The sequence below is a fragment of the Rhinocladiella mackenziei genome, assembly GCF_000835555.1.
Source record: "Rhinocladiella mackenziei CBS 650.93 unplaced genomic scaffold supercont1.4, whole genome shotgun sequence".
In the NCBI taxonomy this organism is placed as follows: Eukaryota; Fungi; Ascomycota; class Eurotiomycetes; order Chaetothyriales; family Herpotrichiellaceae; genus Rhinocladiella; species Rhinocladiella mackenziei.
Genome location: NW_013550601.1, coordinates 1,653,116 through 1,677,897, shown reverse-complemented (window position 1 = coordinate 1,677,897; position 24,782 = coordinate 1,653,116). Strand labels below are relative to the sequence as shown.

The 24,782-nt window shown below is 50.1% G+C and overlaps 10 protein-coding genes across 10 annotated transcripts; 6 read left to right on the top strand and 4 right to left on the bottom strand.

The window, feature by feature from the left end:
* Positions 1-226: 226 nt before the first annotated feature.
* Positions 227-4,523, bottom strand: Z518_05752 (uncharacterized protein; the record flags this gene model as incomplete). The annotated part of the gene is made up of 9 exons (XM_013416563.1): positions 227-649; positions 702-783; positions 838-1,153; positions 1,207-1,373; positions 1,470-1,654; positions 2,619-2,791; positions 2,862-3,213; positions 3,249-4,303; positions 4,361-4,523. 9 exons carry the CDS (start codon positions 4,521-4,523, stop codon positions 227-229), a joined length of 2,916 nt encoding a protein of 971 aa, XP_013272017.1.
* A 749-nt stretch (positions 4,524-5,272) lies between these two features.
* On the bottom strand, positions 5,273-6,342 carry Z518_05751 (uncharacterized protein; the record flags this gene model as incomplete). Its single annotated transcript, XM_013416562.1, has 2 exons — positions 5,273-6,013; positions 6,064-6,342. 2 exons carry the CDS (start codon positions 6,340-6,342, stop codon positions 5,273-5,275), a joined length of 1,020 nt encoding a protein of 339 aa, XP_013272016.1.
* Positions 6,343-9,335: 2,993 nt separating this feature from the next.
* Positions 9,336-10,772, top strand: Z518_05750 (uncharacterized protein; the record flags this gene model as incomplete). Its single annotated transcript, XM_013416561.1, has 1 exon — positions 9,336-10,772. The coding sequence occupies one exon, from the start codon at positions 9,336-9,338 to the stop codon at positions 10,770-10,772; it is 1,437 nt and encodes a 478-aa protein (XP_013272015.1).
* Positions 10,773-11,343: 571 nt separating this feature from the next.
* Z518_05749 (uncharacterized protein) lies at positions 11,344-13,398 on the bottom strand (the record flags this gene model as incomplete). The annotated part of the gene is made up of 1 exon (XM_013416560.1): positions 11,344-13,398. The coding sequence occupies one exon, from the start codon at positions 13,396-13,398 to the stop codon at positions 11,344-11,346; it is 2,055 nt and encodes a 684-aa protein (XP_013272014.1).
* A 201-nt stretch (positions 13,399-13,599) lies between these two features.
* Z518_05748 (uncharacterized protein) lies at positions 13,600-14,800 on the top strand (the record flags this gene model as incomplete). Its single annotated transcript, XM_013416559.1, has 2 exons — positions 13,600-13,642; positions 13,692-14,800. 2 exons carry the CDS (start codon positions 13,600-13,602, stop codon positions 14,798-14,800), a joined length of 1,152 nt encoding a protein of 383 aa, XP_013272013.1.
* A 280-nt stretch (positions 14,801-15,080) lies between these two features.
* Positions 15,081-15,852, top strand: Z518_05747 (uncharacterized protein; the record flags this gene model as incomplete). Its single annotated transcript, XM_013416558.1, has 3 exons — positions 15,081-15,174; positions 15,262-15,526; positions 15,624-15,852. The coding sequence occupies 3 exons, from the start codon at positions 15,081-15,083 to the stop codon at positions 15,850-15,852; spliced, it is 588 nt and encodes a 195-aa protein (XP_013272012.1).
* A 1,538-nt stretch (positions 15,853-17,390) lies between these two features.
* Z518_05746 (uncharacterized protein) lies at positions 17,391-18,219 on the top strand (the record flags this gene model as incomplete). The annotated part of the gene is made up of 4 exons (XM_013416557.1): positions 17,391-17,501; positions 17,592-17,753; positions 17,827-18,049; positions 18,104-18,219. The coding sequence occupies 4 exons, from the start codon at positions 17,391-17,393 to the stop codon at positions 18,217-18,219; spliced, it is 612 nt and encodes a 203-aa protein (XP_013272011.1).
* A 438-nt stretch (positions 18,220-18,657) lies between these two features.
* Positions 18,658-19,446, bottom strand: Z518_05745 (uncharacterized protein; the record flags this gene model as incomplete). The annotated part of the gene is made up of 1 exon (XM_013416556.1): positions 18,658-19,446. One exon carries the CDS (start codon positions 19,444-19,446, stop codon positions 18,658-18,660), a length of 789 nt encoding a protein of 262 aa, XP_013272010.1.
* A 518-nt stretch (positions 19,447-19,964) lies between these two features.
* On the top strand, positions 19,965-21,103 carry Z518_05744 (uncharacterized protein; the record flags this gene model as incomplete). Its single annotated transcript, XM_013416555.1, has 2 exons — positions 19,965-20,568; positions 20,619-21,103. The coding sequence occupies 2 exons, from the start codon at positions 19,965-19,967 to the stop codon at positions 21,101-21,103; spliced, it is 1,089 nt and encodes a 362-aa protein (XP_013272009.1).
* Positions 21,104-21,663: 560 nt separating this feature from the next.
* On the top strand, positions 21,664-24,741 carry Z518_05743 (uncharacterized protein; the record flags this gene model as incomplete). The annotated part of the gene is made up of 1 exon (XM_013416554.1): positions 21,664-24,741. The coding sequence occupies one exon, from the start codon at positions 21,664-21,666 to the stop codon at positions 24,739-24,741; it is 3,078 nt and encodes a 1,025-aa protein (XP_013272008.1).
* Between the last annotated feature and the right edge of the window lie 41 nt (positions 24,742-24,782).

Below are 24,782 nucleotides of genomic sequence, written 5' to 3'. Positions count from 1 at the left end.
CCTTGAGTACCGCAAAATTTGTATTTTCAATTTTCTGACTCAACATTCTGCCAATACCGTTGAAGTTGCTGGCGAAGCTTTATCCAATCAAGGCTATATTTTCCGGCCAAAATCTTCTGCCCGGATGAATATGAGCACGATTAAAACAGCAACAAATAGGCCCGAAAGACTGCTGATTAAGCTGCTTCAGGCAGCCGACTTTTCCAAAGACAGCCTCCTGCCGGTTCTAGACATCATTCTCCCTCTTTCTCCATTGCTCATAGCCTCTTTGACTGTCTGTTACGACGTCGGAACCTAGCAGCTGTGATTGATACGTCGAATCTGCCCACTGCCACCTGCAAGGCTGGGTCCAATCCACCGCTTTGAGATCATTATTCCGCTGCCGCTGCTTCGGGCCATCCGGTATGTGATACATGACCCTATTGGCAATTGCACCTTTGACGTTCAGACTGGTTCTTTTCTTCCGAAGCGACTCATACAACTGAAGTATCGAAGGGATATTTTCCCGTGCGACCCCAGGTGAATAATCGTGCGATAAGTTTCCGAGCAACAACCCCAGCACGATACCGTCTTCCACCGCCATTGCAGCCCCTTGCGCTTGATAGGGCAAGGTCGGGTGGCATGCGTCCCCAAGGATGGCCACATTTTCCTGCGTCTGTGTTGGTGACTACGTCAAGAGCTTATGCGCGAGAGAAACCTACTTTGCACCATTTTGGAAGCTCTTCGTGGGAGCAAAGTTTCCACTTCAGAACTGTAGGAATACAGGAGATGATCTTTGTCAAGCTAATACCGACATGTTAGCATTCGACCATGATCCGACGTCACTAAACGGCATACATTGGGTCCCAGCCCGCGAACGTCGCCCCCATCTCAGCAAGGTCGCCAGCTGCCTTGTTGACGCCCGTTGGAAGATTATCCGGCCGTAACAAAACCAGATTGAACTCTTGACCTCCGCGGACAGGGTACAGCACTGTGTGTTTTTCAGGACCCATCCACAACGTGGCGGCCCTTTCCTCGACTAACTTGTTGATTCGCGGGTTGTTCAACGAGCGGAGTTGCGCAGTTGTAAATGTTGCTCGATATGCAAGGTCACCAGTCTCTGTTGGTGGTGATGGGTGTCCGAGGATTTGATCTCGCGTACTCGACCATAATCCTTTGTCTCGTTGGTAAGAAATTAGTGAGAGAATAGCTGCAAGCCAGACTAACCATCAGCGCCAACGATGACATCTGCCTTTAATACACTGTCATCTTCCAAAACCACTTCAGTAGTCTCAAACTTGATCGCTTTCACCATCGACCCGAGTCTAATTTCCACGCCGGATGATCTTGCAGCATCAAGCAAAATCATATGATAGTCCTCGCGGTGTGAGACACTGTCCAAATAGTCAATATCTGCCTGGCTCAGACGTAGCCAAAACTTCAGAGCTGCGGATGCCTTTCTCATGCTGGGTATGAGGGAATTCGCTTACAGCCAAGGTGCTCCGTATTGTTCTAATGACTTGCTGCAATCGCGGCGCAAAAGCCTCGAACCGTCTTCGTAACGGAGAAGGTCCAGGTATTCAATTTCAACAGCCTGCTTCATCAACCCATCCAACAGGCCGAGATGCTTCATCACTCGTCCGGCATTGGGGGGTACTTGAATCCCTGCGCCAACCTAAGCATACCGTGAGTCATTACACATAATATTGTGCCGCTGAAGATCTGAGCAGTCACTTCTCAAGTACACATGGACACATACTGATGATATCTCACCGGCTCGCTCCAAGACAACTACCTGCAGCCCATTCTTCCGACATGCAACAGCACAAGCTAACCCTCCCAGGCCAGCGCCCCCAATGATGGTTTTTAGCATTGTTAGTTCTCCGTCCATAATTCTTACTCACACGGTGTTAGCGAACATAGTGGTCTCCCCCAAGAGCTTTTGAAGCAAGCTTACTACTACAAGATTTGGCTTCCCCCACCGGAAATGGTCATTTATCTCAGCACGGTCTTCCCCGGATCAATGGAGAGTTGGGCATATTTCCTTGTATGCTCCCACGGACGATTCAGCACTTGTGTGAAGGACCTTGGTTATTGTTCGAACGCCTCAGTGAAGTCGACGGGTTGTCCTGCAGGTTGACGGCAGCAATGCGGGCTTAAAAGCTCCTTGAGTAAAGTTCGGTCAACTGCATCGGCAAGACTATGCTCACGCCACTAACTTCGCGACTTGCGATGCGGCCCATCTCCAGAAGGCGTGTAGTAAACACCGGTGTTCAAAGCATTTGGCAATGTTTGACCCGTTGTTGATGCCCTCTTTCGAATCTAGTGCGGTATTTCTCGAGTACTTCTGAATGAATAACCATGACCACAAAAGCGCAATCGACGCGAAGCACCATTGAAGCGTTCTTCCAGCAGCATCCGGAAATTCCTCTTATTCTGCCGGGCACAGATGCATACGCTGCAACTCGGGCCCCGTTGCTTGTTGAGAATCCGGCCACACCGATTGCGATTGCATGCCCCCAAAATGATCAGGACGTCTCCCTCATGGTATCTTATTGCGCTTCTCGCGGAGTGCCATTCACCGTGCGCTCAGGTGGAAACAATCTGTTTTGCAAATGCCACGCTTCCGGTGCTCTTACCATTGATATGCGCGCGATTTCGTACTGCCATATTGATGCTTGTTCCAAGTGTTGAGCCTTCGTCGCCACCTTTGCTGCGTCAATTTCCTTCTGCTGCCTGGCTAATTCAGCCTCTGCTGGTGCATCGATGTGAGCGTTGAACTCGCTCCTGGCGTTTCGAACAAAGCACGAAGCTGTTTGAAAAACCGTCAGCTTATTTGCGGGCACAGAAGCGTCAAGGAGGTTCTCGATGTGCTGACTCACCTATCAAAGCCAAGGCGCAAAAACAGGCTGCGCAGATCCATGTGTTTTTGAAAGCGAGAGCATATGCCTCGGAAAAAGCGTGGCTCCCTGCAGCAATGATCTCGGGGGTAATTCCTGGGATGCTCTGAAGATCAACAATATTTCCAGACGTCAAATCGGCAATGAAGGTGCCCAACTCCTGGGCAGGGAAACCAAGTGGGAGAACGGCCTGGGTAATATTGGTTGCTAGATTCTTTTTCAAAGTATTGTTGAGAATGGCGCCGTTGATGGCGGTACCAACAGAGCCTCCCAGGCCCCTCGCCGCGGTTAGAAGGCCGGTTGTGACAGATATCATATCCCTGGGCGTAGCCATCTGAGCAGCAAGAAAGACGTTAAGAAGAATGAAACCGTTCGAAAGGCCCCGAGTGTGGCGTAGCCCCAGCTGGCTTTCTTATTGGATCCCGGCGTCAAAGTCGTCATCAGAGCGGCGAAGACCACGTACGCGGCGAGGCCTAGAACCAGTGGCCCCCTTAAGCTCTTGGTGAAGGTGGTGTATGCCCCAGCGGCAATTGAGAAGACAATGCTGCCTCCCAAAAAGACGATGAACCGAAGCGAAGCATCCCACGAATCGATCCCAAACACGGCAATGTGCTCGAAGATAAAGTAGTTGTTCAGGGTAAAGAATGCCACACCTTCCGCGAAGATGACGATGATCGAGATAATGAAGTTTCTGTCACGGAACAAGTCATGGTGGGCGAGACCATCCTTCCTTGCCAGCCACTCGTAGAGGACGAATGCCAGCATCATAGCCAAGCCTGTAGTCAGAGGTACCAGGACCGGAGCACTGCCCCAGCCGTAGGGGTTATTAGCCCACGACAAGCCCAGTGCGAACAGAACCGAGCCCGTACTGATTAGGATGATACCGATCCAATCGAGAGAGACGAGCTTTTGCCAAGTAGTTAAAACGTCCTCGAGGTCGCGCGGCGGCGGGTGGTATCCAACCAGGAGACCCAAGGTACCGGCAAAGGATATGCCTGCGGCGACATACCAATAAATTCGGTAGTTCTCGAGGTTGCCGTGTCGGATGAGTGCGCCAGCCATCAAGACGCTGACAATAGCGCCGGCGCCTGTGGATGCGTTGACGCTTGCTTGACTCCACGCCCTGTGTTTCCGGGGAACAATCTCGGAGACCACCGCGTAGAAGGCAAATCCTGGCCCAAACGCAAATCCCAGGAAGCAAAACCCTGTGAGCAAGGTTCCCATATTCAAGGCCCGGGATATCATAACTTGGCCGATGAAACCCAAGAAGGTGTTGACGATCATAATGTACTTGCGGCCCCAGTAGTCGGCGGCTAGGCTGAGTGGTGGATTAAGAGCGAGGGTATAGATAGCAAGAATCGTGCTACACCAAACTGCCTTTGTCTCATCACCAAGCAGTAACGTCATCGACTGAGCCAGGAAACCTGCGCCAATTAAGGACATGATCTGAGAGAAGACGACCAAGTTGATAGCCTAGATACCGTGAGCGGCTGGCGAGGATAAGTGGGACAGAAGACAGAAGAAGCGTTCAGCCAGGGCTATCCAAGTTTTCACATGAATATGGAGCTCGTGCTCAATGTTCACTCCGGCCGCGTCCACCACGGCTTCGACGTGAGCGGCCCGAGCCGACTGTAAGTCACCCATGTTGCAGTTGTTGCAAGACAGGAAAGCTAAATCGAAGAGAGGAGCGAAATGGTCCCAGGTGCGAGAGCCTTAGAGCTTATACAGACTGACGAGTAGGATTTGTTTCTGGACATGCGTTTTGACTTATTGCCATCTCCCGCGTTTCGCAGCTGAAGAAGTTCTTGGAACTAGGCGGGTCGTGATCCTCACACAACTCAATACTTCCGCTTCCACGGAACTAGACGTGGTGCGAACTTCGTGCCCATTTGCCCCTCGGACTCCGACGAGGTGCAGGGTCCGATGTATAACAGCTTCGAGAGATGTTAAAAAGGAAAAGCATCAAGCTCTTCGTTTTGGGCCTCCGCACTTGCTGGAGGTCGATCCGATAGAAACTGCCGAACCATTGGGCGATTGATTGTGAAAAGTTCCATCCCCCTTTATGTCGTCGATAGAGACTTAGAGCTTGCTCGCAACTGGTACGCTGGAACTCCTGCACGGTATCTCTTGTGGGCTTAGCAGACAATTCTGCTGGTTTGAGCTGGAAAATGTCTCAGTTAGTACAAGGATTATTCCAGCCACAGCCATGGGTTCAGATGACGTCGTGATGCTTGTCTTCGTTCTCGACCAAAACTTTGACTTTATATGAATGAGTTCCACATGCCGATGAAAACTTCTCTTCCGGATCTACCGATCTTACATTTGTCCTTACAGGCTGTTACCGTCTTGACTGATCCTCAACATCCATTTCAAGCTATTTCTGAGTCGGCACTCTATTCAAGGTAGCAAAACGGCACAGCGAGCTTGAAAACGTTGTGTGGGTCGTATTTGTCCTTGAGTGACACCACAGAAGGATAGTTCGCTCCATAGATCCGCTTGAGTGTGTTACGGCCTGCAGGCGTAAGTGAGATGTACGTGGATTGAAGAATGTTGTCCTGGTCGGTCTGTTTCATATCATGCAAAAAGTTGTTCGCCCACTGTCGCGACTCTTCTAGTCCGTCGCTTGTCTCCCCTCCGTAAAGAAACCCCAACATAAGGTGGGCTTCAGAAGTGGCGAAGACAGATTTTTCGAGGCTGGATGTAGTTGGCCGAGGAGCCACGTGGATCGCAAAGCCGTTTCCGGGTTGCCGGGGCATCTTCTGAATGTGCTTTGCAATGACATCCGTCACTTCATCACTGAGCTTGCGAAGACTGATGGTGTCAACCGAACCCTGACCACTAACAAAGTCAAAATCCTTCATTCCTTCGAGAAGTGTTGTCTTTCTCACCCCGCTGCCGATGGTCTTGCCAAGTTTGGAGACTTTATCAAGCCATCTGTGACCGGTCTCCTCGTCCTTATCGGCCCACATGAAATGGGAAGCCAGCACGAGTCCGTCAGGCAAGTGGAAGAAAAGTGGCGCCACGCATAGTTGCGGTGGAAATCCTTCAGCGCGCATTTTCTGGAGTCTGGAGCAGTAAGACTTTACGGTCGATTGAACGTCGCTGGTGTCGTGACGCAGAATTCCCGTGAGGATCTATTACTTGGTCAGAACCTCGCGAGAGAGAAAGTCGATGAAGGACAGACATGTTTGAGGGGGTAGACCTTAATCGTCATCTCGACAATCACGCCGTATGTTCCGCCAGCCCCTCGAATGCCTCTCATCAAATCTTCTCCTACCTCCACGGTCTCACCTCTCCAGTCAACGATCTTCGCAGCGAGTATCTGTTCGAAGCCAAGTCCAAACATTCCTGCCAGCGGTCCATACCCTCCATAGGTTGACCATCCAGTGTAGCCAACGAAACTGACCATGCCGCAACTTGTGGCGAGATCATCCTTGCTCAAAGTCTCAATAAGATTGCCCATGAGAATGCCACCTCCAAACGTGGCGGAGGTTTTGGTAGCGAGCGAGAAAGCCTTGTAAAACCCTTTTTAGCAAACTCCTGAAGAATCTTGTAGAACAAGATCTGGTGAGAATGGTTTCTAGCCGTCAGAATGATCCAATTCAATTTGGTGGCGGAAACATCAACTTACTTCAAAATAGCACCTTCACAGTTCGTCCGTGTAACCACCGGCCTAGCTTCCTGGTCGCCGGCGAAAGCCTTCGCTAGTAGAGAATCTGAGACATGTGTAACCCCATTGGTTTTCTGTGCTCAAAATCATTCATCGAGCGTACACGAGGCCATGACCGAAACGCAAACAGCGGGTCTTTCGTATCAAAAGCCACATCTTCTCTAGCATCTCGCTCCGCAGCCATGCTGCAAGCTGCCTTGTCCTCATCTGCTCTGAATTCGAGCGACCCGGCATGAAAGTGAGCCTCCAAGCCGCTCGGGCGAGCATCGGAAGGCGACTTCAATCGTAGGAAACGCCCATATCTGCATCGGTCGGAGAAGCCACCTTTCCAGGGCGAAGTTCTGCAGGATCCACTCGTCTCGAAATCTTTTCACATAAACCCTTCTCACGGACGTCGCATTCAGCGGCCGGACGTGATCTTTGTTAGCTAGCAAAACGTATACTCTGCGCTAGACGGCGTCCGCCTCCGCTGGGAACGTTGGATTTCCGGCAATTGCTACTGCAGCCTCGACGTCCAAGAAGGTCTGGTCGAACAATCCCAGCCGAAACTTCTCGCGCATCTCACATCGGTGACTCTTTCCGTCCAACTCTATGCTTATCCATCTCGAAAGCCAGAGCAGAGACTAAAGCCATTGAATGCTCTCAAGGGGTCTGTCTCGCACCGACTGCGAATCAAACACGACGGCCGCAAACGTTGACCCGGTTGATACTCACCGCTAGTGATTCTCTCTGTGAGCCAAGGAAGTAAGCAGCATGGATCGCATACCAGAGTGCGAAAATTTCCCATTGTTTTCCATGGTTGAGGCACTTGCACCCCCTTCATAAGTGGTGTTGTTAATTCATAGCCTGTCGTATAATGCTGATTGGGGAAGAGATTCTTCCTCAATAGGCTGTCTTGGTAAATATTGCCATTCCTGGAAGGGCTACAGCCAATAACTATCCGTGCTGTCTCATCGTGGCTTTAAATGCCAGTTCAGATCCTTTCAACATACCACGAGGCTTCGCTTGTCGTTGAAAGAGGATACAGAGTGCTTGAGCTTTGGTGGCCGTTGTAGGTGCCAGGGGTTGCCCATGTAAAATACCGAGTGGAATTGTATTGGTAGCTAACTGAGGGCGTGTCGAAGGCCGCTTTTATCCCCAGTTACTAGCGCCTTGGCATATCTATCCGCAGGGTTTGCAGTCACGTGCCCTGGTTATCGCATCAGCCAACGGCCGCTGATGCCAAGCCGTGCGCTGTAGTACTGATCGCACTATAGAGGCCGCCAAGTCCTTAGCACAGACTCCCTTTTCAACTTCCAAAAAATGTCAGATCCTTTTTCTCAGTTCCCAACGAGCAAAAAAGATAATTTCTAGCAACGCTTGGCTATCATTCGTTAGCTGATGCACATGGACCAGTCAGACTTCACACAAACTTTCGATCCAAGGTCCTCCGGGTACCTAGAACCACATGACTAGTAACGTGGTGTATATGAGCCCGGCGCCTGCAAGTTGAATTAGTTTCCATATCACCTCGGGGAGGCGTGTACAGCACTTACGCTTCCGCTGCGCCACGTTGCTGGTTGAGGATCAGGAACTCGAATGGCAATTTTATTCATAAATTCGGCGATGAAAATATATATCATCAACTTTTTCGGTAAGTTAGTGCGCCAAGCCTATTCTAACTATGAAAGGTTATTCGAGGCACCCCCAAAATCCTGCCTTACCATGGAAGTTCCTTCCGCTGGGGGCCCATTCAAGCACTTTGGGCAACCTGAAATTGACGGTTGGCGCTCTTCTTGTGGCATTATTTCTACTCCAGTCATCAAGAAATATAACAGAGTAACTTGAAATATACGACCAGCGTATCCGATCCCGGCAGTTCACGAAGCCGAAATTTCCAGTCATGAAAAATCTTGGGAAGCGTCCCCAGGTTTTCTCGTGACTTAGTTATTTCGGCTCCCTCTTCTTTGGAAAAGGTGGACACAACTGTTCCAACATTGTTCTACGCTGCTTGGGTCCTTTTTTTTTTTTTAAGGAATCATCCTCCAGCAAGCGCTTGATATGCATTCTGCTCCAAATGCCGCATCCTCCATTAGCAGGCAAACCGCCAAAAGCAGGTCTCGGACTCAAAGGAGTCAAGTACAGATAGTCCAATCAGCTGCTAGGAGAATTGAGTGAAGAAGATTTCAATGTGCTGCGGGCCGAATTGGAAGGGCTTTGTAGATAAATAGTTCCCATTTGGCAAGACTTCGCTCCTGTTGAGAGATTGCCAGCCTTGTATCCGTTGCAATCTTGCAACAATCTTAAGCAATTTTCTATTTCCGTCAAAACAGGAAGGTCTCAAGAGACAGATTTCGGATCATTGGTTTATTTTGACTCAGATCTTCCCGTCATTAGCTACTCCCATTGTCTTTTGAGAAGCCACGAGGGTAGAAGGGATGTCAGCACAGATCCTTTTCAGGATATGCAGCTGCTCAGAGTAGGAGCTATTTACGAATCAATCCCGCTGTTCGTCGAATTCTTGTGGTTTATTGCACGCAATGGTCATCAAAAGGAGCTTTGGTGGTTGCTATAAGACGACTCGCTTAGTCAGAACGGGTACATCGGAAAACCCTACCCCGGGCGTTGGAGGAAGCGAAGTCGGGGATCCGGTTCTGGCAGCGCGGTTATCCTCGGTTGTAACGGGTCTCCAGATGTCTCAATCGTCTCGAAGTCAAGTCTCCTCCACACAAATACTTGGTCACAGTATGAGTCCCTGACACTCTTCCTCCCGTACTGCTGCCTAATAGCAAAGGCAACAACCCATCATGAAATTTCTACCTTTACCGCAAGCCTCGCGGCTTCTCCAAGGCTCTGTTCAACGCAAGAACCCCGGGATGGGACTTCGAAACTCTCCCTTCTTTCCCACAAACAGGCTATTCCATGCCTCTGTACGAATGGATAGGACAGAAACTCATAAATTGTCAGATATCGGGGAGGGCGTAAAGGAAGTTCAGATCATCCAGTGGTTCGTCGAGGAGGGAGCCCCAATCGAAGAATGGAGTCCTCTCTGCGAAGTCCAGAGCGATAAAGCTTCCGTCGAGATTACCTCCAAGTTTAGTGGAGTGATCAAGAAAATCTATTTTGCACAAGATGCCGTGGCACAAGTGGGAGACGCCATGGTTGACATTGAAGTGGAAGGAGATGCAGAATTGGAAGAACTTACGGAGCAGGAGACGAGAGGCTCCACTGAAGTTGCTAGTGTCGAACAGGCAGCAGAGGGTGGCAGAGCCATTGCTCAAGAGGAGGTTACGGACATGCAAGCACCTTCGGAGACCAAATCACCAGGCAAGCATACTTCTCTTGCTACGCCTGCGGTCAGGGGGTTGCTCAAGGAACATGGTCTTGCGATCGAAGACATCAACGGGACTGGCAAGGACGGACGCGTTCTAAAAGAAGACGTATACAGATATCTCGACCAAAGCTCTGCTCAAGTCACTCCTCCACTGTCAGCACCGTTCAGACCAGAACTCGATGCAAAACAGACAGAGACGGCACAGAAGCTAACCCCGATCCAATCAGCCATGTTCAAGAGCATGACCGCATCTCTAAATATCCCACACTTCCTCTATTCCGACACAGCCAACATCACCAACCTCGCCTCGATGCGAGCGAGGCTGAATGCCGTCCGAAACTCCGAAACGACTCCTAGGTTTTCGTACCTCCCTTTCATCATCAAAGCCGTTTCTCTGGCCATGAATCAATATCCGCTTCTCAATGCACGATTAGATCTTAGCATAGATCCGAAGAAACCGCAACTGATGATGCGGTCCATCCATAACATCGGCATAGCAATGGACACCCCCAATGGTCTCATCGTGCCAGTCATCAAAGCCGTCAATGCCAGATCAATTACTTCTATTGCACAGGAGATTCAACGCCTCTCACAACTCGGCCAAGCTGGCAAGCTTTCCAATAACGACCTCACCGGGGGCACTATCACAGTCAGCAACATTGGCAACATCGGAGGCGAGGTTGTGGCACCTGTCATTGTGGAAGGGCAGCTGGCCATCCTGGGCGTAGGTAAAGTCAAGACTGTCCCGATCTACGCTGAAGACGGTGTGACTGTGAAGCCTGCTCAGATGGTCAACCTGAGCTGGAGTGCCGATCATCGAGTCGTCGATGGAGCGGCTATGGCGAGAATGGCCAGTGCTGTACAGAAGTACCTTGAAGAACCAGGGACAATGATTATTGACATGAGCTGAAGGAGAGACAAATCCTGTCTACCCAAAATTTCTGACTTTGCGCCATTGAAGGTCAACAACCGGGACAATCGCCATAGTTGCTTCCATGTCTGCCAAGTTTATGGCTGCAGTGGTTGGGACATAATGGCAAGGGCCACGAACACAGGGGCCACCGCTTGTCAAGCAAGTCGCCCATTTCGATATGCTAGAACTGGGGTTTCAGAAAGGCCGTCCTCAGGTTGAATCAAAGAGACAAGGAAATATAGCCATAGAAAGACTCGGCCAGATGTTCAGCGTGCTCTGCATGGTCCCGCTATGCTTGAAGCAGAAAAGCTCCACGGTATCAGGAGTGGGGTTTGAGTACCTGGCCATTGCTAATCATGCAGACTGAGTCGAAAGCACTTTAATATCACGGGAAAACTAGGTGTTATCTTCCAGAACCTCTAAAATGGGAGTACTTTGAGGGCTTTTCACCATGGCGTAGAAAGGCAAGGTGTGAACAGGGACAGAAAAATAGTAACAATAAAGAACATCGAGACTCGCAAGAAAAGGTCTTCGTTTCAATATCACAGTACTAGCACTAGAACCACTTCTATGCATTCCCCTGCGTAAGAATCCTAGTCCAGTCAAACTTCCTCCAGACCTTCTTGAATCCCTCGACCCTTTTGTCCGTTCCTCGATGCCACCGACCCTGTCGCTTGATGACATCGGGCTCCAACCCCAACATGCCCCCAATGATTTCTCTTGCAAATAAATCTCCACGAGGCCATCGCTCCGCGTCTTCCACGACATGCCCGATCCCGCCATCTAGTTCAAACCAGACGTGGAAGTATGGCATCTCCTTGACCAAGCTGCGGCGAAACGCAAGCTTGCCTAACCCTCCCTGCCGGGCCTTCGCCAACGTGTCGATGATCTTCTTATGCTGGCTCCACTCCTCCTCTGTAGTGAGGAAGGCTTCTTTGAAGAACGCCGGCGCCGTTTCCCCCAGGTTATACGGTAGCGGGACTACGGTTAGTGCGGCGTGCGGCTTTCGGTGTGGAAACGCCGCGTTCTCGTAGAAGATCACGTCGCGCCCTTGATCGTGGTACAGTCGCGTCAGGGATTTCATGAAGTTGCGGATCTCTTCCCACTCGTCGTCATCGCATTCGAGGAGATTGGTCCGGTGTTGTATTGGGACAATCATAGAGCCCTGAGGCGAGAGTTCGGGTTCAGGAGGTAGCGTCAGATAAGTTCTTGTCGCGAGGGAGATGACGGGCGCAATGGGAGGAGTGTCGGTGTCTTCGTGATGGCAAAGTGGGCAGTTGTCGAGGATTTTGTTGAGTTTTTGATACTCGTTGATGGCGATGTTGCGGAGGTTTGTGTCAGATTTGTGGACACGCTTCGCCAGCTTCGCGGCGTTCTCATCGAGGTATTCGAGGTCATTGTCGAATTTGCCATCCTTGGCAATCCGTTCTGCTAGACGTTGACCTTCGCCTCCTGTTTGGCCTCGTGTACGACGTTCTTCACGAATCATGTCCTCGATGCTCATATCTTCATTCTCTTCGACTTGGCCGCGTTCCGCACCACGACGATTTTGAACCGCTCTAACTTCATTTCTGGGCGCGGAAGAGAGCATGCGGTTGTCCATCGCGGAGAGCGTGATGACGGTGGGATGTTGTTGGGACATCGCCGTCAAAGCCTCGTTGTATTCTTTTTCAAGATCCGCAGCCTTAGGATCTTTCCGGAGCTGTGCCTTCATGAGTTGCGCCTTCAGCTTATTGAGGGTTGTCTGATCGATTTTCTGCGAGGGAAGACTGTTGTTGGAGGACGGAACGGGAATTAGCTCCGACACTGTGTCATGACTCGTCTCTGCGTCCTGTGGATGAGGTCGTCTGTGTCCAGCGTCCATTTTGCGTTCCTGGAAAAGTTCACCGCTCGGCTTGTCCTTGCCCACGTAGTCATTCCCATATGTCTTCCGTCGATCAAGCTCAATTTCCTCCTCTCGGGCATCGTCAAACTCGCGGAGGTTATTGTAGCGCTCCAGGGCAACATCTTCGACTTTACGGCCAGACTCTTGCGCTTGTCGGTATACAGCTTTGAGTCTGGTCATCCGCCATTGTGAACCGGCATCACCGAATACGTAGTCAACCTCGTGCGTAGCCGGCAGCTCATATTCCAGATTATCAACCGCTCTTCCATTGCGTAAATCCCGTAGATGGTAATTGAGCTCTTTTTCATGCAATTTCAACTCAAAGTCGGCTTCTAGCGAAGTGGTCTTTGGAGGCGACGGCTCAGGTATTTTCCTCTGCACATAGTCGATATCCAATGCTGAAGGCGCTTCCATCCAAGAATCGCGCTTCAATTCACCCAGGTCAGGCCTTGACGAAGCATGCTTTTCTTCGCCATCGTGGTCCTCCTCTACCCTGCTCCTCCGGTGATGTCTGTGCCGATGTCTGCTTTCTGATGTATCTTCATCTTTCGAATGTCTTGATCTCTTTGACCGGTGACCGTCTTCATCATAGTGGGAATCATGGTGTCTGGAACCTCGATGGTGGTGATGGTGTCTGTGATGTCGATGTTCTGATTTTTCATGCTCTCTGCGCACCTTTCTACGTCTCTCCGACTCTTTCTGCTCTGCCAACTCTTTTTCAAAATCCTCCAATGTCATTTTGAGGGACTCGCTGGGTTCTCGGATTTGCTTGTTTTGGGTGGCAGTGAAAAACGAAGCTCTCAACGGCAGGCTGCGTGGTTCGATTGCGGCTCCAAAATTTCTCCAACAAAAAGGCTCTGCATCACTTCCCCTCCTCCGCCGTTCCCAATATCTCACAATTTCCAATCAATCTAGGAACGCGCAGGTTTTCCAGGCAATATGGCGACTTCTCCGGTGGCCGTTGTCTGTATTGGCATGGCGGGTACGTAACTGTTCTCACGACTTCAGAAGCAGGGACTGACGATAGACAGGTTCGGGCAAGACGACATTCATGCAGAGAATAAATAATTACCTGCATGTGAATAAGAAGAAACCATACGTGCTCAACCTTGATCCAGCTGTCCTGAATGTTCCCTTTCAGCCTAATATTGACATTCGTGACAGCGTCAACTACAAGGAGGTCATGAAACAATACAATCTTGGTCCAAATGGTGGCATCCTCACATCTCTGAACTTGTTTGCAACAAAGATCGATCAAATCATTGCTCTACTAGAGAAACGGGCACAGCCTGGACCAGAAAGCTCGATCATACCGCCCAAACACTTCTTGATTGATACACCCGGTCAGATCGAGGTCTTTGTTTGGTCAGCTTCTGGCAGCATCCTCTTAGAATCACTTGCATCCTCCTTCCCTACCGTAATCGCGTATATTATCGATACCCCACGTACCTCTTCGACCTCAACCTTCATGTCCAACATGCTCTACGCATGCTCAATACTGTACAAGACGAAATTGCCGATGATTCTTGTTTTCAACAAGACAGATGTTCAGGACGCGGAGTTTGCAAGAGAGTGGATGACTGATTTCGAGAAATTTCAAGAAGCGCTTCGCGAAGAGCAGAACAAAGGTGTCTTTGGAGGTGAAGGTTTCGGCGGGAGTGGCTACATGGGCAGTTTCCTCGACAGCATGAGCTTGATGCTGGAAGAGTTCTATTCTCATCTGAATATGGTGGCAGTGTCGAGTATGACTGGGGACGGCATTGACGATTTCTTTGATGCTGTCGAGGAAAAGAGGAAGGAGTTCGAAAGAGATTACAGACCAGAGTTAGAAAAGAGACGAAAAGAGCGAGAAAAGGAAGGCGCCAGCACACGAGAACAAGATCTAACGAAAGTGATGAGGGATATGAACGTGAACGAAAGACCAACGACATCAAGGAAGCCTACCGAGACGGATGAATCGGACGAGGAGGAGGAAGATGATAATGACCCGGATGATTATCCTGACGCTGAGAAGGACGAGGAAGACGAGGAAGGCTTGAAGCGGAGGTATAGGAACGCATTGCGTGAGCAAGGAATCCAAGTCGACGATGATGATCCCACCATTGCCCAATTGCTGGCGCAAACTCGACGATCGGGATGATAAATGGCCAGGCAAATTGATGAAAGGTTTCGCATTAGCACGAGATACCCCAGTGTCGGAGTTAGGAATCGAAATTTCAACCTGTCTAGCTTCCACAATACTTGGTAGAGAGGGAGAACTTTCTCCGCAAGGCCCCAATCGGTGAAACTTCTGCCAAGAACTCGCACAAATCCTGAGGCTTGGCGGCCTCACTTTTTTGGCTTCAATTTACCATTGCGATCCCACAAAAGCCGGATAGTTTGAGCAGACTCAACACAATCACCTGGCACCACTGTTCAAGATGAAGTACATCTTTTCGCAGGAGCAGCTGGTCATCCCAGAGGGAGTCAAAATCCACATCCGCTCTCGAATCGTCACCGTCGAGGGCCCACGAGGTACGGACGGAGCAGCCATCCCTCAGTTCGCAAGCGCAGGAACACAGAGAAGATGGAAGGGACTTTAACTGATTGCGATTCTTGCAGGCAAACTCACTAAAGATCTATCACACATCGCTGTCACCTTTTCCCTCCCTAAGAGCAAGAAAGGTCAACAGCTCGTGCAAATCGAAATCCACCATGGCTCACGAAAGAACGTCGCAGCCCTCCGAACCGTGAAATCAATCATCGAGAACTTGATCACCGGTGTCACCAAGGGCTACAAGTACAAGATGCGATATGTCTACGCTCACTTTCCCATCAACGTCAACATTGAGAAGAATCCTGAGGGACTGTACCATCTTGAGATCAGGTATGCATTGAGCAATGCCCACACATTATTTTGAGGACGAGGGAAGAAAACCAAGACGGAGTCAAGCAAGATACTAATTTAGCTTTTCTTACAACAGAAATTTCTTGGGCGAGAAGATCGTTCGTCACGTCACAATGCTCGAAGGCGTCACTGTGGAGGCATCCAAAGGTGTCAAGGACCAAATCGAACTCACAGGCAACAGCCTCGAAAACGTCTCGCAATCAGCTGCCGACGTGCAACAAATCTGCAGAGTACGAAACAAAGATATCCGAAAATTCTTGGATGGTCTGTACGTGAGCGAGAGGGGTAACATTATTGAAGACTAGATGCGGACACGTCTCGGTTGTGGAGAAGTTACGATTGCATGGATTGAGGCGTCGTCAATCGAGATATTTGCCAACACAAATCGAGGGGATTTCGAGCATGAATGCTGGACTTGTTGAAAGAGACCGAGACCCAGCAGAAGGGCTAGATGAACAGAAGATTAAAAAAAAAGGGAAACCCCCGATTTTCCAAGTTCATCGATTGAGCGGTCAAGAAAAACATTCCTGGTGCTGTTTCATTTCGTTTGTTTGAATTGGCCTTTTATTATCCGATTTTCGTTCTGGTATGATGGATTGGCTGGTGCAACCAGTGATAGTTCGCTTCCCGACCCGGAACCGATGCCGTGAAATGGGAATGTACGGCCAAACTTCAAGTGCCACATTTGAAGTATCCATACCACCCTTTCTGTTTTCCTCCATATATCGCGCTGCCTATAGCCGGAGAATCTGATAGCTCAAGAGTGGCAAAGGTCAAGCGAGACAAAAAGCCCTGTGACAAGCTTTTTCTTTACGTATGCATTGTGTCTCGCTGACAGAATCTCCACATGCTGTTACTATCTCACCTTCGTGGTGGCGAGCAGATTTCGAAGGAATCGTGGCTGTGAAGCAAAGGCTGAGTGAAGGAGTTTCGTACTCTTATGATGGCTTGATGGTGGGGCGGGTCTTTTTGTGTGCCAGCAGCCGTCTCCGGAGGCCTCCATGATGAAAGCTCGGGGCTAATATTGAAGCATTCATTGAACGGTTAGTCGGTTCGATTTAACGAAAGAGGAGAATCCCCAATATGCACTGATGGTACTTGTCGAGAACTCTTACTCTCGCCTAAAGTCGACTGCAGAAATGGAGGTAGGCGAATAAAAATGGACACAAAGATCATCGCTCTCGTTCTGGTCTCATTGGTGAAGGGTCGTCTGCTGTGAGTATGTGCATCCCAGGCTCGCTTCGCAAGTGCTAGCTGGGGAGGGGGAGAGGCGCGGCCGGGTGTGCATTCGCAGGGGCACAGTGCAGGCGTTGGCCCGGCTCGTGAGCTGATGGGTGGCGACCCAGGTCATTCGACTTGTACAGATTGACAGGCATGTCTCCGCTCGAATGCATCGCCACGGGCCTTTTATGAGCAGCCCCGCTCACTCTCCAAACCCACCCGCCAACTCCACTGGAGGCCTTGTAAACGTGTCCGGTTTCTACCAAGCTGCACGCCAGTGCCCAGTGCCAGCGCCACTACCTGGCCATTCAACTTCAACGTCCAACGACGACAACTGCGACCCTCTCTGATTTCATCTTTCTCTTGGATCTACGTTCGACTATCTCGATCGTCTTCACCGATCTATTCTCCACGAACTCATACCTCAGTTCTTTCGCTTCTGCCTCCCCCCTAGCCTTACCAAACCTCTTCTTCCTATACTTGTTCCCATCTACTAAAAGCCCTCCGGCGACGTTCGTTTTGGTCTTATCTGGGACCCTCCTCGGCCGGCTAGCCTGCGGCATATCTCCAGTCCTCGCATCGCCATAAACAAAACCATCCACGTCCGAGAAAACACACACTCATGCGTCTCTGCGGTGGTAGCAAAGTCGTCCAACGTAAGCTCGTTCTCCTCGGAGACGGTGCTTGTGGGAAAACAAGTCTGCTTAATGTCTTCACGCGCGGATTCTTTCCGGTTCGTTTTTCTTCGCGGTTGGATTTTCCTTTGGCTTCCGAGAAATCACTCTCACCCAATTTTTGCACGTGCTAAACCTTGAACTTGCAGACGGTCTACGAGCCCACCGTATTCGAGAACTATGTCCATGATATCTTCGTCGACAACATACATATGGAACTGTCATTGTGGGACACTGCGGGGCAAGAGGAATTCGATCGACTGCGGTCGCTGTCTTATGACGATACCCAGGCGATAATGCTGTGCTTTAGTGTATGGCCCTCAACCTTCCAGCCGTCCTTTCGCAGTTCAACAAGATAGTGAAGCTTACGAGATGCTTTGCAAGGTCGATAATCGAGGATCATTAGAGAACGTGAGCACGAAATGGATTGCCGAGATCAATGAACACTGCCCTGGCGTCAAGATTGTGCTTTGCGCATTGAAGTGCGACTTGCGTGAAGAGCACGAGAAAGATGACGACGACGAAACTGGTACCCCCTCAAGACCTATGATTCAATATAATGAGGGTCTAGAGGTTGCGAGGCGCATTGGCGCATTACGGTATCTTGGTACGCCCTCGACTGAAGCATACAAAAAGAACCAAAGCTCTAACTCGGTGACAGAATGCTCTGCCATGCGAAATCGTGGAGTCAATGAAGCTTTTACAGAGGCCGCTAGAGTCGCGCTTCAGGTCAAACCCACTAGATCAAAAGAAGACTCCAAATGTACAGTCATGTGAAGGAAATACAACAGTCAACTTTCCTCGACTGCACCTTCTCTCGCGATTCCATCTCTAGGAATGGTCCGAGGCCGCAACCACGTCTCTTCAAACCCGCCGAACCTTCTCATGTAAATACCCTCGCTCCGCCTCGTTCCAGTTGTCGTGTTTTTTGGGGGTGAAGCAATTTCCTTGGATCTAGCAATACAGTTTTTGTTGCGGCCTCTTATTGGGAAAGGTGGAGGCATTATGAATCGGCGTTCTCTGGGACAAGATTTAGACAGGGAAGTTGGAAGAGATCATAGCGGGATTTATTTTGTTGATACGCCGCACTGTGGTCCGAGGTGAGGCCCCTGTGCCATGTGCTCCAGTACGCGACGCCCCGATTGAGATGTCATACCTCCGCCATATTTTCTTTGATTCACTTGGGCAATGGCCCAAAAAAGAAAAATTGGATGCTCAATCAATAATCCCATTAACGAGGGGTTGACCATTACTTCGACCTCTCTCATTTGTGGCGGCATCTCCCGTGCTGGCTGCTGAAGGGTCATTGACCACGACCCAGTCTTTAACCCCTCCCTTCCAATCCGCTATCCTTCCTTCTCGCACAGGCACAAGGACAACTCTCACATCATCACCTTCAATGTAACAACTGCTGTTTCCCTCAGGATTTAGCGGTTGCTCTCCAAACAGCCCTGCTTCTTCTCTCGCCTGGTCCCCGAACGTGTTGTTGGCCAAATGGGCCTCTTTACACCATTTCTCCTCCTCACTACCTTGTTCCAGGAACCTGGCTTCACCGGCGATGGTAGTAGATATCGAACTCAGGGCAGATGTGTTCAGGTTCAAAAGGAGACTGGCCAAACTTGACCTGGTAGCAGCCGCGGGTGGACTTCCGGATCGTGCACCCATTACCGAAGATGCCGTTGGTGGTCGATGTGAAACCCAGTCATGCACCAAGAGTGAAACCTTTGGATTATGCATCAGGTTTTGTGTTTTCATGGATTGAGCATTGGTGGTCATAATGATAACCGGTCCGTGTTCATTATAAGAGGGGAGGAATGTATAGTTCATCAACGAAACATGCGGTGTTGGCGGCGAGGTCTGGGTGGCAGATATCGTTGCCAGGTGGAGGAAGCGAGAATTCTTGAGGCATTGGGAGACTTCTGGCGGGAGGGAGGATGATACCAAAGGATGCGTGGTGGTAGCGGATGCTTCGTAATTGAGAGGAGGATGATGACCTTCTGCCATGGTTGCCCAAAAACACCCAGACAAGTGTGGGAACCATTCAAACAAATTCTCTGAGATGAAGACCAAGAATACGGTACGTTTCGTCACATGTGCTATCGGGAAGGGGTTGCCCAGTGGTGTGCATTTGCCCCGCAAAGTAGACTGTCCTCACAGCTGCGCCAGCCTCCGCTTTCTGACGTCGATGCCACGCTCCCCTCTCCTTCTTTTACCTTGCACCTGCACCAACGCTTCCAATCACAATGAATACAACCCCCAACTAGTCATCACCACCGAACCTGCCCTTGTCCAACGCCCTAAAACATTCCGCAGATTTCGAACCATTGGGGCTTTCCCCGGTATAATACCCCCTCTGCTCGCGTGGTACCTCGAATCCCTCTATTCGTGCGACCCTCGCAGACAAAACAACAAGCTAAACAACACTGAGAGGATAATCTACAAACAGGTTTTACCATATATCTACCTCTCGAGCGACCTTTCTCATTTGTCTTTGGAGCACATCTCTCCCGAATACTGCAGGCATGCTTCCTCGCCGATTGCCCCTCTCCTCTCCTCAAGCCACCTTTCTCCTTCGTGCCTTCACCAGCTCTGCACTATGCAGGGAGCCTCCTCGATCCCCTGGATTGGGCGACATCACTCCTGATGGAGCTGATGCGTTCAATACTAAGCAGAAGGAATTTCGAGATGGACTTGAAGCGGCTAAGAAGAGAAAGGAACAAGCTGATAGTCAGTTACTTGCTGCCTCTGCGTCTTCTTCATCCCCCAGTGCTTCTGGTGTGTTTCGATCTCTGGGCTTGGGCTCACTTTCTACTGCTCCCATTACAGAAGAAGCAAGACAAGCCGAAACAGACACCTCTGCGAGGCGATCGGGCAAACTCTCTAGCTTCATTTATGGGACACCCGAAGGTCAACAGCTTGACAAAGAGATGGAAAGGTCGTTTTCGCAGGTATTAGCTAGAGGCAAATATGTGCATTCGATCGTTTTCCATGATGTCAAACCCGATAAGGTAGATGAGTATGTCCAGCTTGTTGGCAATTGGTATCCCAAGATGGCCAACATTCCGGAAAACAAAGTCCATCTGGTCGGTAGCTGGAGAACGGAAGTTGGAGATTGTGACACTTTTGGTATGCACCTTTCCCTCATTTGAGTCTTCAAATTAACTGAGTGTCTACAGTACACATCTGGGAATACCAACGATACACTGGCTACCACGCCTCTTTGCATAGCATCTCGCACCATCCTGGATTTCCGGAATTTGACCGGAAACTAAAGACGCTCATCAACTCTAAAAAGGTATCGCTTATGCAAGAATTTTCATTTTGGCCAACCACTCCACCGCGAAAACTCGGCGGACTCTTCGAGCTACGATCATACACCCTTCATCCTGGAAACTTATTGGAATGGGAGACTCATTGGAGAAAAGGACTCAAAATACGACGAGAAGTAATGGAAGGTGTTGGAGCTTGGTTTGTACAAATCGGAGATCTCAATACCGTGCATCATCTGTGGCAATTTGCCGATTTGGAGGAACGAAAGTTGAGACGGGAACAATCTTGGGGGGTTGAGGGTTGGGGTGATACTGTTCACAAAACGGTGCCACTCATTCAGACGATGAAGAGCAAGATCCTCATCCCTATGCCGTGGAGTCCAGTTGGCTAAACAGGTCGTCAGCTGATTTTGTCCGCTTGTCTTTCTGCTTCGGCACCGAGGTCGGTATTTCCAGCGGTATGTCGGAAACAGCATATTCCCCTTCCCGTTCAAGCAAAAGCTATAATCGGGTTGCAGAATGATCGATCTCAGATCTTGGTAAATAGACAATATGATCAAATTCATGGGGCAGGTTGATGGGCTGGCGGTTCTCTCTGCTCGAGAACCAATTTTTCAGATATTATCCAGCAAGTTTCTCCGCACCGGGAGTGGCAGCCATGGATGACTGCTATGCTGTGACGATCAGAAATAGACAACTCCTCCGTCGCGGCAGTAGTAAAATGGCCGAAGAAGCAAGCACATCGGCCATGGGGCGAAAAGGATGAAGTGTCTGACTGTCAATGCTTTGTTTGTTTGATGTGAAATGAGATGTCTGACATTTCGAATTTTCCAAAGATTTTGATTCGCCACAGTTCAAGCCAGGGGGCCGTTGATAAATTTTTTTTAATAATTTGAATAGGATTGGTCCAAAGGTTTGCAACACCCGCAACAAGGTCAGCAAACTGAGAAGAATGTTATCTTGGGCAAGGGCATCAGGCCTATGCCATGGATGTCGGCAGGACCTTCAAAACATCTTTGAAAGAGGATTTTGCGGACCCGTTGTCAATTTGAAGACTCGAACTGCGCCCTGTCAATGGCGCAGAACTGTCAAATCCCGACAACAATTCAGATCCTACACAAGGAGCTCCATTGCCTTCGAACGGCCACCCCCTCCAGAGTACCAAGGACGAGATACGCCGTATGAAATTGAACCGGTTTCTGAGGCTGACACGATCCAAGACCAGTTGGAAGCACTGCAAGAGTTGGAGAAAGCCTTGGGTCGATCTATCGAGGAAGCAATCGAACAGGATCAAGTATTGGGCAAAGAATCGAATGATTTCGACCCAGATGAAGAACTAAGCCTTGAAAACAATTATGAAAACATTGTTCGGGGGACGAAAAATGTGTTGGCAGACTTACGAGCACTTGGGGTGTCTGAAGAAGAGCTCGTCAGAAAGGCCAGAAAACTGTACGGTGACCGGCTGCCTGCTGGTGTGCTCAATGAAGATGAATTCAAGATCTACAGGCGACTGTACGGAGACCCTATCTCCACGGCGTACGAAGAATTCCTTGATGAAGAGGAGGCTACCGATGTGGACGAAGAGGTACCCAACCAACTTTTGACCCAAGAAGGAGAGCCTGTTGACCTCGAGGAGGTATCAGAAGCTGTCGCAGAGAACGAGGATGTTTTGGGAGACACAAGGTCTAATATGCAACGACCGACACCTGCACACGGCGACATCGGCATCGACTTTGGACCCCGTGATTCAATCTCGGCCCTCCTGTCTTCTCCTGTGGACAGAGCGATAGAGGTCGCTCGAACGGTGGACGGTGAAGTCGTTGAAGATGTCGATCAAGAAGATTCGAGTATGAAGAGACACCCATTCACCACGCTTGGAAAATTCTCTACCAAACCCAGCACTGTTTTTCTCTCTCAAGACGGCTATATGCGTCCAGTACAAAAAATCATGAGCAATTTCTCCAACAAACATCTAAAGGACGTGTGCGAGAAAACCTTTGGTGGACCTGGACTTCCTGATTCTCCATTGACGCCCAGATCGGGGCGGGCAAGACCGCAAATTCCTATCCCGCTTGATGCTTCTCAACATATAATGGGTGAAATGGAGGCGAATGCTTTTATTACTACCGTCATGCCCCCTACTTACGCGGCCATCATGTCGGTCTTGGTGGAAACCCGCAAGCGATTGGGAACAACGTGGCTGAATAAACTATTTGCCGAGGAAGGCGGTCCTCGTATACTGGATGTTGGAGCAGGAGGAGCAGGTATTCTTGCCTGGCGTGAAATCGTCAAGGCTCATTGGGATACCCTGCACTCTTCTGATCGCCACCCTCCATCTCCTCCCACGTCCAAGTCGGTGGTTCTGACGGGTTCAAATACGTTGAGACGTCGAGCAGCGGCACTTTTAGAGAACACAACATTCATCCCGCGACTCCCCGACTATGTTCACACTCGCGATACACCCACTTTAGAAGATGATCGTCCAGCACCACCACGGAAACAATTCGATGTGATCATTGCGTCGCATTCTCTTTTCGGACTACATGAAGACTGGATGAGGAAGCAGCACGTTCAAAATTTATGGTCTATGCTCAGTCCTCAGGGAGGAGTATTGATCTTGATCGAGAAAGGCGTTCCTCGTGGATTTGAGGCAATTGCCGGTGCCCGAGAACTCATTCTGGAAAGATACATTGCAATCCCAGAAGGAAGAACAACTGGCTATAGCACCACCCATGAAAATGAAGACATTCACACCCGAGAGACCGGTATGATAGTCGCCCCTTGCACAAATCATGAAAAGTGCCCAATGTACAAAGTTCCTGGTTTATCAGTGGGTCGCAAGGATTATTGCAGCTTTCAGCAAAGATACACCCGTCCCGGCTATCTTCAGCGGGTCCTTGGTGCAAAAGATCGTAACCACGACGACGTGGACTTCTCGTACATCTCGGTCATGAGAGGAGAAGATCTTCGTCAGCGTCAAGTTGAATCATGGCAAGGCCTCGAAGATGGGCTTTCTGCACCTGTCCACCCCGATCTGCAAGTTTTGGGCCAAGACTACGATGCCTGGGCGAGCCTTTGCCAAACAGGATTCGACGACATCAACCCTGACACCACTCTCAGTCAATCTCTGTCTGATGACATGCCTCGTTCAACTCTACCTGCACCTTGGAATCTTCCTCGCCTCGTCTTTACTCCCATAAAACGTCGCGGCCACGTCATTCTCGATGTCTGTACGCCCGCAGGCCAAATTGAGCGATGGACCGTTCCCAAATCGTTTGGCAAGCAGGCTTACCGGGACGCGCGCAAATCGCAATGGGGTGATTTATGGGCACTAGGAGCCAAAACCCGTATCCCTCGGAGCTTGCGGCTTGGTGGACCCAATACGAAGGAGGCAAGGCACGCCAGAAGCCGTGAGGAAAGACTGAAGAATCAAGCGGCGGAAATGGCGGAGCAAATGGAAATGGAGAAGCTCGAAGAACTTGAAGAAGAACGGGAACTTGAGAGAGCATTCGGTATGGATGACCATAACTTTGCCGATGAGCTTGAGGCGTTAGGCAAGAAGGCCCAAGAGGTCTCAAAATCCAAATACAAGCCGCCCACAAAGGTGAAGCCGAGGACCAATGAAAATTCAGCAGCATCCAGTGGAGGCGGGGCGGGAATCCAATCCTTCACATTCAGCGACTTTGACGAGAGCAAACTCAATCCCATGCCGCCTTCGAAAGCGAAAGCACAAGCTCGAATGGAAGCCCGACAATCAGCACAACCGTCTAAGAAAGCAAACACGCGCTCCCACTCAGCCTTTGAGGCGGAAGCTTCTGGGTACGAAGGCCTGACGGATGAGGAATCAGACACATTGAGGGACTGGGAAGATGTACTCACCGATCCGGAGACGAAAATCAAGACCAAAGGGGGACGGACGATAAGAGAGTATTCAAAGTTTGGCGCTCGTGACCGATTGGGTAGAATGAAAAAGGTCGGTAAGGTTCCTCGGGTCGGAAGAAGACGAGCACGCGGGAGGTCAGGCTTGTGATTCTGATTTGTATTGTTGAGGGGCCTCGAGTCTGATTCACT